General features: G+C 48.4%; 1 protein-coding gene across 1 annotated transcript in view; it reads right to left on the bottom strand.

Moving 5' to 3' along the window:
- Positions 1 to 8,576, bottom strand: part of DNM1 (dynamin 1) — a 107,293-nt gene extending 98,717 nt beyond the window's left edge. The window contains exon 1 of the mRNA XM_032232889.1: positions 7,839 to 8,576. Within this exon, the coding sequence (XP_032088780.1) occupies positions 7,839 to 7,999 (161 nt within the window). The 5' untranslated portion in view covers positions 8,000 to 8,576. The remainder of the gene's footprint in view (positions 1 to 7,838) is intronic.
- Positions 8,577 to 12,629: the final 4,053 nt, after the last annotated feature.

Genomic DNA, 12,629 nt, shown 5'->3' with positions numbered 1-12,629 from the left:
GTACACCAGAGATTTTATAACAGTGGCATTCAAGCTCTCTGACTTTAAATCTAGCCAGGGTTTCCTGTAGCTGCAGATTTACACTTGTTGTTTTCTCAAATCTCATTGCAGAGACTCCGTTTCCCACAAGGCCTTGCAGCACGAGAGCTGAAAGGCGTATAAACAACGAGAATCTATGCTTCCCCATTCATATTTGCATCTCATTAGATGTTCGCAGCTATAAAACCAGCAGGGGAAACTCTCCCCTTTTCTTTTCCCCTCCCGTTTCAATTTAAAATTTAATCTCACAAATGGCAGGCAGGGGACGATATTACACACACACACACACACACAACGTTTTTTGCTATGGGGAATTTTGCAGAATTCAGATATGAGGTGTTCTGTCCTAGGCTTCCCCAGCAGCACGAAGCCGAGTCCTCATCCTGATAAAACCCTTTTATTTAACATATAGTGAATTCCTCTCCAGCAAAGTCTTTCCTCTCCTGCAGGAAAGAGAGTTCCCAATTACCGACCTTGATCAGGCTTGGAGAGTGGCCAAGCCGATATCTTTCAGACGCAGCAAGATCTTGGCAAGAATGCAGGAATGAACTGATTGCCTCCTGCAAACTCCACTCCCCTTTCGCTGCTCCTCTTTTATTCCCAATGGGAAGGGCCATTCACCATCCACCTGTGGCCTTATTCCCAGGTCGACCCTTGTTCCTTAGCTGTTCCCTTCATCTGGAAGCTCTGCGCATGCGCACACTGGGAACAGGCTCCAGCTGTTCTTCTGCCCCACTGATCTCCGACTCCGACAGCAGCTGATAACTGTTGGACGGCCCCGGCCCCATCTCTGCCTCTGATGCAGAGCCCTTCTCAGAGCCTTCCCTAGACTCCAGGACTGTCCCAACCTCCTCACTGTCCGAATCGGGCCACAGCATGAGGTTTGCAAGCATTCACACGCACAGCTGTGAGGTTGAGCTAAATCCTGTTTCGTTCATTGCATGGACTCCGAAGTCCAGCAAAGAATTTACGGGATATATTTCATTTAAAGAAAGAAAGCAAAAGTTTTCCGGAACCCTACAGGGGAGATTTGATTCCTAGAGTTCGAGGGGGTCGCATTTTCTCCCAAAAAAGATAGTTTCCAAATGGGTCGGGGGTCCGATGGCACCATCTCCCCAGACTCAATTCTGGACTTGCCAATAAGTTGGCCCTCTCGTCCTCACCCCCCAACTGGGTTGTTTTAAAATATTAACCAGTCCTCAAAGACTTCCATTTATCCTTCTGAAAGCATAATCATCCAGAAAACTGATGTCAACCTGAGTTCAGTGAACAAACAAAGGCAAATTAAATTCCTAACGGACGTTTCTCCAAATGTTTTTAAATAAGACTCACTCCCGTCACTATTGGTCTCTTCAATGCTTCTCCCTGACCTAGAGGGTAGGCCTCGACTTATGATTTAAAATGAAGCCCAACATTTAATGTCGCTAAGCGAGGCAATTGTTAAGTCAATTTTGCCCCCATTTGACAACCTTCCTCGACCCCGTTATTAAGTGAATCACTGTGGGTGTCAAATTAGCCATGCTAATTTGTGAATCCGGCTTCCCGGTTTTCTTTGCTAGTCAGAAGGTCGCCAAAGGGCATGACGTGACACAGGGGAAAACGGACTGCGACCGTCATAAACAGGAGTCACTTGCCAAGCATCTGAATTCTGATCACGGACTGTTGGGTATGATGCAACGGTCGTTAAGTGTGAAAAATGGCTTTTTTCAGAGCCATTGAAATTTTTAACTAAACGGATTGCTGTAAGTTGAAGACTAGGTAAACATAAAGGTTCCCTTCGCACATGCGTGCTAATCGTTCCCGACTCTAGGGGGTGCTGCTCATCTCCGTTTCAAAGCCGGAGAGCCAGCGCTATCCGAAGACATTCCCGTGGTCATGTGGCCGGCATGACTCAACGCCGAAGGTGCATAGAACGCTGTTCCCTTCCCTCCAAAGGTGGTACCTATTTTTCTACTTGCATTTTTTATGTGCTTTCGAACTGCTAGGTTGGCAGAAGCTGGGACAAGACAACAGGAGCTCACTCCGTTACGCAATGCTAGGGATTCGAACTGCCGACCTTTCTGATCGACAAGCTCAGCGTCTTAGCCCCTGAGCCACCGCGTCCTTTTTAAGTTGAAGACTATCTGTATATTATATCTCCTGATTTGCCCCCACCCTCAGAGAAAGTCTGCTGGCTTCAAAGGGTAAATCAAATCCAGAATGCCCAGCAGGGAAACTGAGGCACCCATCGAGGCAAATGTAGAACCAAGATGAATCACGCACAGCCCTTCCCTCGACACCTTGAGGCATCCCTTCAGGCAGTGGACACTGTAAGCCTTGTGAGAAAGCAGGAGTATCACGTGGGGCTGTCTTCCCAAAGGAACCCAGGGCAATTTACAGGAGAAGGAGAAAAACAGACTGAAATCCGATAAAGTTATCCCAAGAGAATGGATCAGCCTAAAAAGAGAAGGTTTAAATTGGGTGGATAAATAGGTAGGAAAGAAGGAAGGAAGGTCCTTTTCCAATGTCTCTTTCCATCCTCCCTCCCTCCCTCCCTCCCTCCCTCCATCCCTCCCTCCCTCCCTCCCTCCCTCCTTCCTTCCTTCCTTCCTTCCTTCTACTCTCTCTCCCTCCTTCCCTCCTTCCTTCCGTCTCAGAATATTTTCCATATCTTCCTTTCTTCATCTCTCTTTTTGCTCTCCTTCCTCCCTCTCTCCTTCCCTGTATGTATGTATATTTGTTGTATGTATGTTTATTACACTTGTATGTCGCCCTATTCCCAAGGGACTCGGGGCGGCTAACAAACAAGGTGTGTGGGGGGGAATACAACAACAAACAAAGACAAAAACAAATACAAAAAACAGCTTAAAAACAACGCAACAGTCGCAACAATTCGAGTGGGGCTGGGAACTCATCAGCCCCAGGCCTGCCGGAACAGCCAGGTCTTGATAGCTTTGCGGAAAGCCTGAAGGGTGGTGAGGGTCCGAATCTCCACGGGGAGATCGTTCCAGAGGGCCGGAGCAGCCACAGAGAAGGCCCTCCCTCCCTTCCCCCTTCTCAGAATATTTTCCATATCTTCCTTCCTTCTCTCATCTCTTTTCCTCTCCTTCCTTCCTTCCTCCCTCCTCCCCTCCCTCCCTCCTCCTCCTTAGAATATTTTCTATATCTTCCTTCCCTCATCTCTCTTTTTCCTCTCCTCCCTCCCTTCCCCCTTCTCAGAATATTTTCTATACCTTCTTTCCTTCTCTCATCTCTTTTCCTCTCCTTCCTCCCTCCCTCCTCCCCTCCCTCCCTCCTCCTCAGAATATTTTCCATATCTTCCTTTCTTCTCTCATCTCTTTTTCCTCTCCTTCCTTCCTTTTCCTTCCTTCTTTTCTTCGTTCCTTCCTTCCTGATGAAATTTTTCACCAGGCCCAAGACCAGTCATGCAGGAGTAACCGACCTCCTCACACACTCACTCCATCCTCCTTTCTCTCTCCCTCTTTTCTGCTGATTACACAACAGCGTTTTGTTACGGAGGGGGGGGGGGTTGAGAATCACATTTTCCCTTAGACAATGAAGAAAATGCTCGAAGAGCAGCCAATTCATCATGGAGGAGATAGGAAGAAGAAAAACCGAATGACTCCCCGATTCCCCCCACATCCCCGCACCCCAAAAAGCACCTCGGATTCCTTCTGTTTGGGTCCTCTGGCTCTGCACCTCCAATCCCTGCTTTTAAGACCATCTGCTCTTCAACCAGATTGGATCTGGAATTCTCTCCCAGGAAACCCCCTCCCCCTCCTTTAACATCATCTTATTTTAAGAAGGGAGGCAGGAAGAATCTGGCCATCAACACATTGTGGGGAGGGGGCGTTTGTCCAAAAAAAACCCATGTCCATTTTGATAGGTTTATTTCTCTAGGGGGAAATCAAGGGGCATCCCCAGAGCAAAAGGGGGCTCAGCACAGGGTCCACCCCTGCTGCCCCCCCTTGGAGCTGCATGGCCAGCCATCTGTTTGGCCTCACGCATAATCTGCCATTTGCAGAAGCTTCCCTGGAGGCAGATATGAAGGTCACATGAATTTTGATGGATGGATGGATGGATGGATAGATAGATGGATGGATGAATGGATAGAGAGACAGAATAGAGAGATATTAGATAGAGATAGGTAGGTAGGTAGGTAAGGTAGGTAGGTAGGGAGAGAGAGAGAGAGAGAGAGAGAGAGAGAGAGAGAGAGAGAGATTAGATAGAGATAGGTAGATGGCTGAATGGCTGGATAGATAGATAGATAGATAGATAGATAGATAGATAGATAGATAGATAGATAGATGATAAATAGATGGACAGAGAGAGAGAGAGAGAGAGAAGAGAGAGAGTTTAGATAGAGATAGGTAGATAGGTAAATAGATAGATGGCTGAATGAATGGCTGGATAGATAGATAAAGAGATAGGTAGATAGATAGATAGATAGATAGATAGATAGATAGATAGATAGATAGATAGATAGATAGATAGATAGATAGAATAGAGAGAGGGGGAGAGAGAGAATTAGATAGATAGATAGATGAATGGAGAGAGAGAGAGAGAATAGAGAGAGATTAGATAGAGATAGGTAGATAGGTAAATAGGTAGATAGATGGCTGAATGGCTAGATAGATAGATAGATAGATAGATAGATAGATAGATAGATAGATAGATAGATAGATAGAGATAGATAGAGCAATAGAGCGATAAGAGTGATAGATAGATAGATAGATAGATAGATAGATAGATAGATAGATAGATAGATAGATAGATAGATAGATGATAGAGCAATAGAGCGATAAGAGTGATAGATAGATAGATAGATAGATAGATAGATAGATAGATAGATAGATAGAGCGATAGAGCGATAGATAGATAGATAGATAGATATAGAGATAGAGAGAGAGAGCGAGAGAGAAAGAGAGAGAGAGAGAGAGAGAGATGTAGATAGGTAGACATATTTAATGTCTTGCTGGCATTTTCTGACATGGTTGGTGGGGGGAGGGGAATGTCCCCAACTCGGAGGATGTGAAGCTCCATGTTTTCATTTGCCAGAGATTTTGGTCCCTGCCCCTTGCATCCCTCCCCCTACCCCTGGGGAGCTCTGGCTGGCACCAGGCACTGGATTGCCCGGGTCCAGGGAAGACTTGTAAACAGAGGGCAGGGGGTGGAGGAAAACAGGAAAGGATCTGCCCTGCAATGGGTTTCTTGACGAGACCCCCAAGGATTTTAATGCAGGAGCAGATGCCCGCTTCATTTTCACCGTCTGGGCTGGGAAACAGAGGGAGAGGGTGGCCAGGACAGGTGCCCACGTTGGAAAAACTGATTGAGGCCACTGGAAAAGAAGGAGGGAGCGCTGTCCTCCTGCTGTTGCCCCCCCCCCAAAGCAATATTTAAGTGCATCCTTGAGATGGCATAACAGTGCTGAGGCTTCTGCTTTGGCGGAAGGCCCTTCTGGGCAAAATGCCTTCGCACCATCACCAGGTATGGCTCTCTGGCCAAAACATTTCTCTCCCTGCCCCCTGCCCCCATCCGAAAAAGCATCAGCATCAGCAACAGGAGGGAAGAAAGAAAGAAAGAAAGAGAGGAAGAAATAAAGAGAGAAAGGAGGGAGAGAAGGTGGAAGGAAGGAGGGAGAGAGGGAGGGAAGGAAGGAAAGAGGAAGGAAGGAGGGAGGGTGAAGTCAGGAAGGAAGGAAGGAGAGGGGGAGGGGACGATGGAAGGAAAGGAGGGAGGGAGACAGGAAGGAAGGAAAGAAAGAAAGGAGATGAAAAAGAGAAAAGGAAGATATGGAATATATTCTGAGAAGGAAGGAAGGAAAGAGGGAAGGAGGGGAGGGGGAGGCAGGGGGGAGGCAGGCAGGAAGGAGAGAAGGAGGCAGGGAGGGAGGGTGGAAGGAAGGAAAGAAAGAGGAAGGAGGGAGGGAAGGAGGGAAGAGGACAACAGCCAGGAAGGAAGGAAGGAGAGTGGGAATGTGGAAGGAAAGAAGGAGAGGGAGGAGGGAGGGAGACAGGATGGAAGGAAGGATGGAAGAAGAGGAGAGGAAAGGAAAAAGAGAGAAGGAAGATATGGAATGTATTCTGAGAAGGAAGGAAGGGAGGAAGGAAGGAAGGAAGGAAGGAAGGAGGGTGGGGGAGGCAGGGGGGAGGCAGGCAAGAGAGAAGGAGGCAAGGAGGGAGGGTGGAAAGAAGGAAAGAGGGAGGGATGAAGAGAGACAGGTAGGAAGGAAAGAAAGAGAGGGAGGGAGAGTGGAAGGAGAGGGAGGGAGGGAGGAAGGGGAGGAAAAAGAGAAGGAAGATATGGAAAATAATCTGAGAAGGAAGAAAGGAAGGAGGGAGGATGAAAACAGAAAAAGATGTTTTCCTGCGCGCAGCTACACCCCCCCCCCCAACCGCTGCAGCTAGATAACTAAAGCGTTTAGGATTAGAACGGTTAAATAATCTTTTGCGCCAACGCCGGGTAGGCGCAGCTTGATGCTTTCCAACAAATGGCTCCTTTCTCTGTGTGTGTGTGTGTGTGTGCGCGCGCGTCTCTCTCTCTCTCCCTCTCTCTCTGCGCGCGTGCCTGGCAAATCCCTCCGAAGGAGGGGAGGGGAGAAGAAGAGAGGGGTGGGCACGGCTACCCCCCCATCCCACCCCTTCCCCGCCTTGTCAATTGCTTGAAATATGCCCAGATCCGAGTGCCGGCTAAACCCTCCTGCGTTCTCTCCTGCAGCGCAAATCCAAGCTTAAGCTCCGGATTTCAGCATCTGTGCAACACACACACACACACACACATACACACACAAACACACATACAACACACACACAAAACACAGACACACACACACACACAAAACAGAACACGTATATATTAAATATACATTTTAGGTATGGAAATGGAAAGGAGTCTAGCAGTCGGATCAAGGGCAGAATGTCAGCTGTCAAGCGATTTTTTCTCCCCCCCTCTGTTTTTTTTGGGGGGGGGGGAGGCGACAGTTTTCCCCCCTCCCACAAGCATCTGCAATGTGTCAATCGGAGGACGGGTGGAAAAGATGGAATCCTTGCCGGGGATTGAAGGGGGGGGAGAAAGAATGGCCCCTCCCGATGCGTCTCTATGCATAGCATCCTAGGGTGGGGGTGGGGTTTTTTTCCCCGGGGGGGGGGTGGAGGAAGGGAGAATCAGCCATTAAGCCTCCTGGCTCAAAAGACGCATTCCCCGAGTCTTTCTCTCTCTCTCTCTCTCTCTCTCCCTCCCTCCTTCTCTCTCTCCCTCTCTTCTCTCTTCTCTCCCTCTCCCTATTTCCCGTTCTCTCTCTTTCTCCCCCTTTCATCTCTCTTTCTCTCCCGCTCCTTCTCTTTCCTTCCTCTCTCCCTCTCCTCTATTTTCTTTCTCTCTCTCTCCCTCCTTCTCTCTCTCTTTCTCTTCCTCCCTCTCTTCCCCCTTCTCTCGTTCTTTCTCTTTCTCCCGCTCTCTTTCTTTCTTTCGTTCTCTCTCTCCCTCCTTCTCTTTCCTCTCTCCCCTCCTCTCTTTTTCTTTCTCTCTCTCTCCCCCTCCCTTTCTCTATCTCTTTCTTTCTCCTTTCTCTCCCTCTCCTCTCTCTTTCTCTCCCTCCTTCTCTCTCCTTCCTCTGTCTCTCTCCTTCTCTCTTTCTTTTTCTCTCTCCCCCCTCTTTCTCTCCTTTCTCCCCCCCCAATAGAAAGCCATAAGGCAGGAGGAGGGGGTTTTCCTTCAAGCCGAGAGACCCACCCCACCCAGCCCCCGTCCCCTTGCAAATCCCCCTGTTGACCAGGCGCGCGACCCGCTCCCCCCCAAACCCCCTTCCCCAATGAATTTACCTCCCCACGAAATTCTCCAGCACGGAGCTCTTGCCGGCGCTCTGCCCCCCAACCACGGCGATCTGGGGCAGGTCCAGGTTGGCATTCTGCCCGATGGCGGAGAAGGCATCCTGCAGGCGGTTGACCAAGGGGATGAGATCTTCCATGCCCCGGTTGCCCATGATTGCGGCGGCGCTGGCGCTGCTGCTGCGGCGGAGGTCGCTTCTGCGGGCGGCTGGTCTCAAGGAGACCCCGGGATGCTCATCGGAGGGGAATCTGCGCCCCTCGGAAGGGGGAGAAATCCGAGCCTCGCCGGCTCCCCTGCCTCTTAGAGCACCTTTCGTGGATCTCCGGCCAACCGTGCGGCCCTCCGGCCAGCCGCGCTGCCCGCCTGGCTCCGGAGCTCTGCGGCAGCCGAAGACAAGCCGGCTGGCACCTCCGTCGCTACCTGGGTCCTCGTTCTCGCGGCCACCGCTAGCGGGCAGCAGGCAGGAGCCTTGTCCCGGAGAGCATCATGGGCATTGTAGTTCTGGATCGAGCCCAGCCGGGGGGCGGCCTTTTACCGAATCATCCTCCCCTGCCCTCCTCCCGCCGCCTTCCCCACCACAAGAGCCAAATTGCGGCGTTCAGACGTGGCGGGATTCGAACTGGCGTCTCCGCGGGGGTTGTGCTTTTGCGGAGGGACGGGCAGGATGGGCTTGAGGGTGGAGGGGGAGAGAGAGAAAGAGAGAGAGGAAGGAAAGAGGAGAGGGGGAGAAAGAGAACGAAAGAGAGAGAGAGAGAGGAAGAGAGGGGGAAGAGAGAGAGGGAGAGAAAGAGAGAGAGAGAGGAGAGAGAGAGAAAGAAAAAGAGAGAGGGGGAGAGAGAGGAAGGAAAGAGGAGAGGGGTAGAAAGAGAACGAGAGAGAGAGAGAGAGAGAGAGAGAGAGAGAGAAAGAAAAAGAGAGAGGAGAGGGAGAGAGGAAGGAAACAGGAGGGGGAGAGACAGAGAGAGGAGATAGAGAACAAGAGATAGGGAGGTGGGAGAGACAGAGAGAGGGAGAGAAGAGAGCGAGAGAGAGAGAGCGAGAGAGAGAGAGAGAGAGAGTGAGAGAGAGAGAGAGAGAAAGAGAAAGAGAGAGAGAAGGAGGGAGGGAGAGAGAGGGGGCTTGGTTTACGTTTTAATTCATGTGGGGGTGATTGAACCCAGGTTCCTCATTGGTGAACACATCCCAGAGGGGGGAAAACTAAGGGAGGGGAAGAGCAGAAAGGGGGCCTGTGAATGCAAAAGCTGGGAAGCCAGTTGGAGCCCCCCCCCCAGGAAAAAGGAAGGCATTGGCCAATGTAAAACTTTCCTACCTCCTAGGGCTGTTGGGAAATTCAAACAAACTCTGATTCTTCAATCGACCCATGGAACAGAAGTTGCCTCCTGAAGTTGTGGGAGCTTCATCACTGGAGGCTTTCAAGAGGAGACCGGACTGCCATCTGTCAGAAATGGTGTAGGGTCTCCTGCTTGGGCGGAGGGGGGTTGGACTAGATGACCTACAAGGGCCCTTCCAACTTTATTATTCTATATTTATTCAATGGAGCAGAAATTGCCTTTGGAAGTTGTGGGAGCTTCATCCCTGGAGGTTTTCAAGAGGAGACGAATGCCATCTGTCAGGGACGGTGTAGGGTCTTCTGCTTCGATGAGGGGGTTGGACTAGATGACCTCAAGGACCCTTCCAACTCTGTTATTCTGTTCTGTTCTGTTCTGTTCTTTTTTTCTTTTTTTTTAACAGAGGGATAAATATCAGTTCTGCTTACCAGTTCTCTTTTATTTGTGTCCCTGCCTTGAATAATGGTTTGCCTAAACTGGGATCCATGCAAGGGACTAGAAACTTGTCCAGAGAAACAAAACAAACAAACAAACAAACAGAAATGGGTTAACTTGCATCGGTGATCTTGGCTGAAAGGAAGTGACTTTCCCCCACGTGGTGGAGGTCAGTTTTAGAAAATGGCATAAGGATTCCCCCTTTTGTGTTTCTGTTTTTCTTCCTTTTAATCTGCTTTTAATCCCCACGATGAATTTTTGCATCCGTGTCTCCATGTCTCTCTGGCTGTGCCGAAGGGGAGCTAAGCATGGCTTTGGGATGGAGATGATCTTTTCTCGCAAGAGCCAACCCCCCCCCCCCCAGACTAATTTTGAGAATCTGGGTGGGAGCCATCTGCTAGGATCCTTCTGTCCTTTTGTGTGGGTATTAAAATAAGGCTAGTCCTGATGGAGGACACACCCACACACGGATGCAGAAAGGGCTGGAAGCCCAAAATAGGGGGGGGCGCTGGGGATCAGCAGAAGCCACCCTCCCCCTTTGAGTTAAACCACAATTCAGTTTTAGGGCCTTTAAGCCAGGAGAGAAACCAGGCCCCAGTGGATGTTTCTTAATCTGGCCAACTTGAACAGAATAACAAGAGTTGGAAGGGACCTTGGAGGTCATCTAGTCTCCTGCAGGAGACCCTGTAAGGCCAGTGGAGTTCCAAAATAATCTTCTTCTTCTTCATCATCCCCTTCTCCTCCACCTGCTTCTTCTGCTTCTCCTCCTCCTCCTCCTCCTCCTCCTCCTCCACTTCTTCTTCCTTCTTCTTTCTGCGTCTCCTTTTTCTTCTTCCTTCTTCCTCTTTTTCTCCTTCTCCTCCTGCTTATTCTTCTCCTTCTCCTCTATTTACTTCTTCTTCCTTCTCCTTTCTTCTGCTTCTCCTCCTCTTCTTTTCTTCTTCCTTCTTCCCTTTCTCCTCCTCCTGCTTCTTTTGCGTCTCCTCCTCCTCTTCTTCTTCCTTCTGCTTCTCCTTTTTCTTCTTCTTTCTTCTTCCCCTTCTTCTTCCTGTTATCCTCCTGCTTCTCCTCCTCTTCTTCCTTCTTCTTCCTCCTCCTTTCTTCTGCTTCTCCTGCTCCTCCTCTTTTCTTCTTCCTTCTTCTTCCCATCCTCCTCCTCCTTCTGCTTCTCCTCCTCTTCTTCCTTCTGCTTCTCCTTTTTCTTCTTCCTTCTTCTTCCCCTTCTTTTTCCTGTTCGCCTCCTCCTGCTCCTCCTCTTTTCTTCTTCCTTCTTCTTCCCATCCTCCTCCTCCTTCTGCTTCTCCTCCTCTTCTTCCCATTCTTCTTCTCGACTCCTCTTCTTCTTCCTTCTCCTCCTCTTGCTTCTTTTTCCCCTTTTCCTTTTTTGCCATTATTGTCCCTTTTCTCCTCCTTCTTCTGGTCTTCCTTTTCTTTCTTCCTCTTCTCCCTTATCCTCCCCCCATGTATAAAATTTATCCAATATATAAGTGAGTCCTGCCATACCCAACACTTGCGTCAGACTTAAATCTGCCCTACTACTCCTGCCAGGCCCAAAAGGATCCAACATTTTGCCACCCTCATAATTTCCTGTTTTTCAGTAGCTTCTCCAAGCAAGGATGCAAGATCCGTTGACATGGCAACAATTGTGGGCTTTGAAAAATTTAACTTTTGTGGCAAACCTACTCGGGCTGGGCATCAGCTAGTGGCAGCTGGCAAAGTCCAGGTGGAGGTGTTGGGAGGGGGAGCTGGTCTGCGTGGGTGCTCAGCAGATCTTTACCTTCTGCCAAGGTTTTCCTTTAAAAAAGACCTTGTGGCGCTCATTTGTTCCCGTAAATACCGGTTGTCTGTTGGCAGTGACCTTACCTCGGTTTTCAAGGTGGAAAGAATATCAGTTCCTCCTACGGAGGAGAATTTAGGCAGCTGCTTCAAAACAAACCCCGAAAGGAAACAATTTTATGGAAGAGGGCGAAAGATTAGGATTCGTTTAATAGAAATGTACAGTCCCAACAGCTATGGAATTGTGTCTGATAGATATATATGTAGGTAGGTAGGTAGGTAGGTAGGTAGGTAGGTAGGTAGATAGATATGATAGATAGATAGATAGATAGATAGATAGATAGATAGATAGATAGATAGATAGATAGATAGATAGATAGAGATAGGCAGGCAGTAGGTAGGTAGGTAGGTAGGTAGATATAGATAGATAGGTAGGTAGATAGGTAGATATGATAGATGATAGATGATAGATGATAGATAGGTAGGTAGGTAGGTAGATATGATAGATAGGTAGACAGACAGACAGACAGACAGATGTTAGGTAGAATATATATGTATGTATATATGTTGCATATTTTTTGCTGAAAAATAAATGGAGACTAGTATAGATCTATTTCAAGCTATTTAAAAGGGAAGCAGTATGCACCCTCCCATATTTGGGCATACCAGGTGCTTTGACACATAACACTCCAGTATATGTGTGTGTGTGTGTGTGTGTATTTATATATATACATATATATGCTATATATATATGCTGGTCCTGTTGTATTCTGGTCTTTTCCCGTGAAGATGGCGAGTGAGACCTCGCTGAAACGTTGCCAAGACAATCTTACTCTTACTTGGGAAAAGACCAGAATACAACAAGACCAGTATACCTACACCCGTGAAAATCTACGTGTGTGTGTGTGTGTGTGTGTGTGTGTGTGTGTTTAAATAGATAGGTAGATAAATAGATAGGTAAGTAGATGATAGACAGACAGGCAGGCAGATAGACATGATAGACAGATTAGATAGGTAAATGAAATAGATGGTAGGTAGGTAGGTAGGTAGATAGATGATAGATTAGACAGACAAAGACATAAATAGAAATACATGGCCAATTAGATAGCTAGATGGATGAGATAGATAATAGGTAGGTAGGTAGATGATAGACAGACAGAAAGACATGGTAAATAGACATGATAGGCCAATGAGAGAGGTAGGCAGACGAAATAGATAGGTAGATAAGTAGATTAGACAGAGACT

This window comes from Thamnophis elegans, chromosome 16 (genome assembly GCF_009769535.1).
Source record: "Thamnophis elegans isolate rThaEle1 chromosome 16, rThaEle1.pri, whole genome shotgun sequence".
Classification (NCBI taxonomy): Eukaryota; Metazoa; Chordata; class Lepidosauria; order Squamata; family Colubridae; genus Thamnophis; species Thamnophis elegans.
The sequence above is the reverse complement of the archived record's forward strand: the minus strand, read 5'-3'. Positions and strand labels throughout refer to the sequence as shown.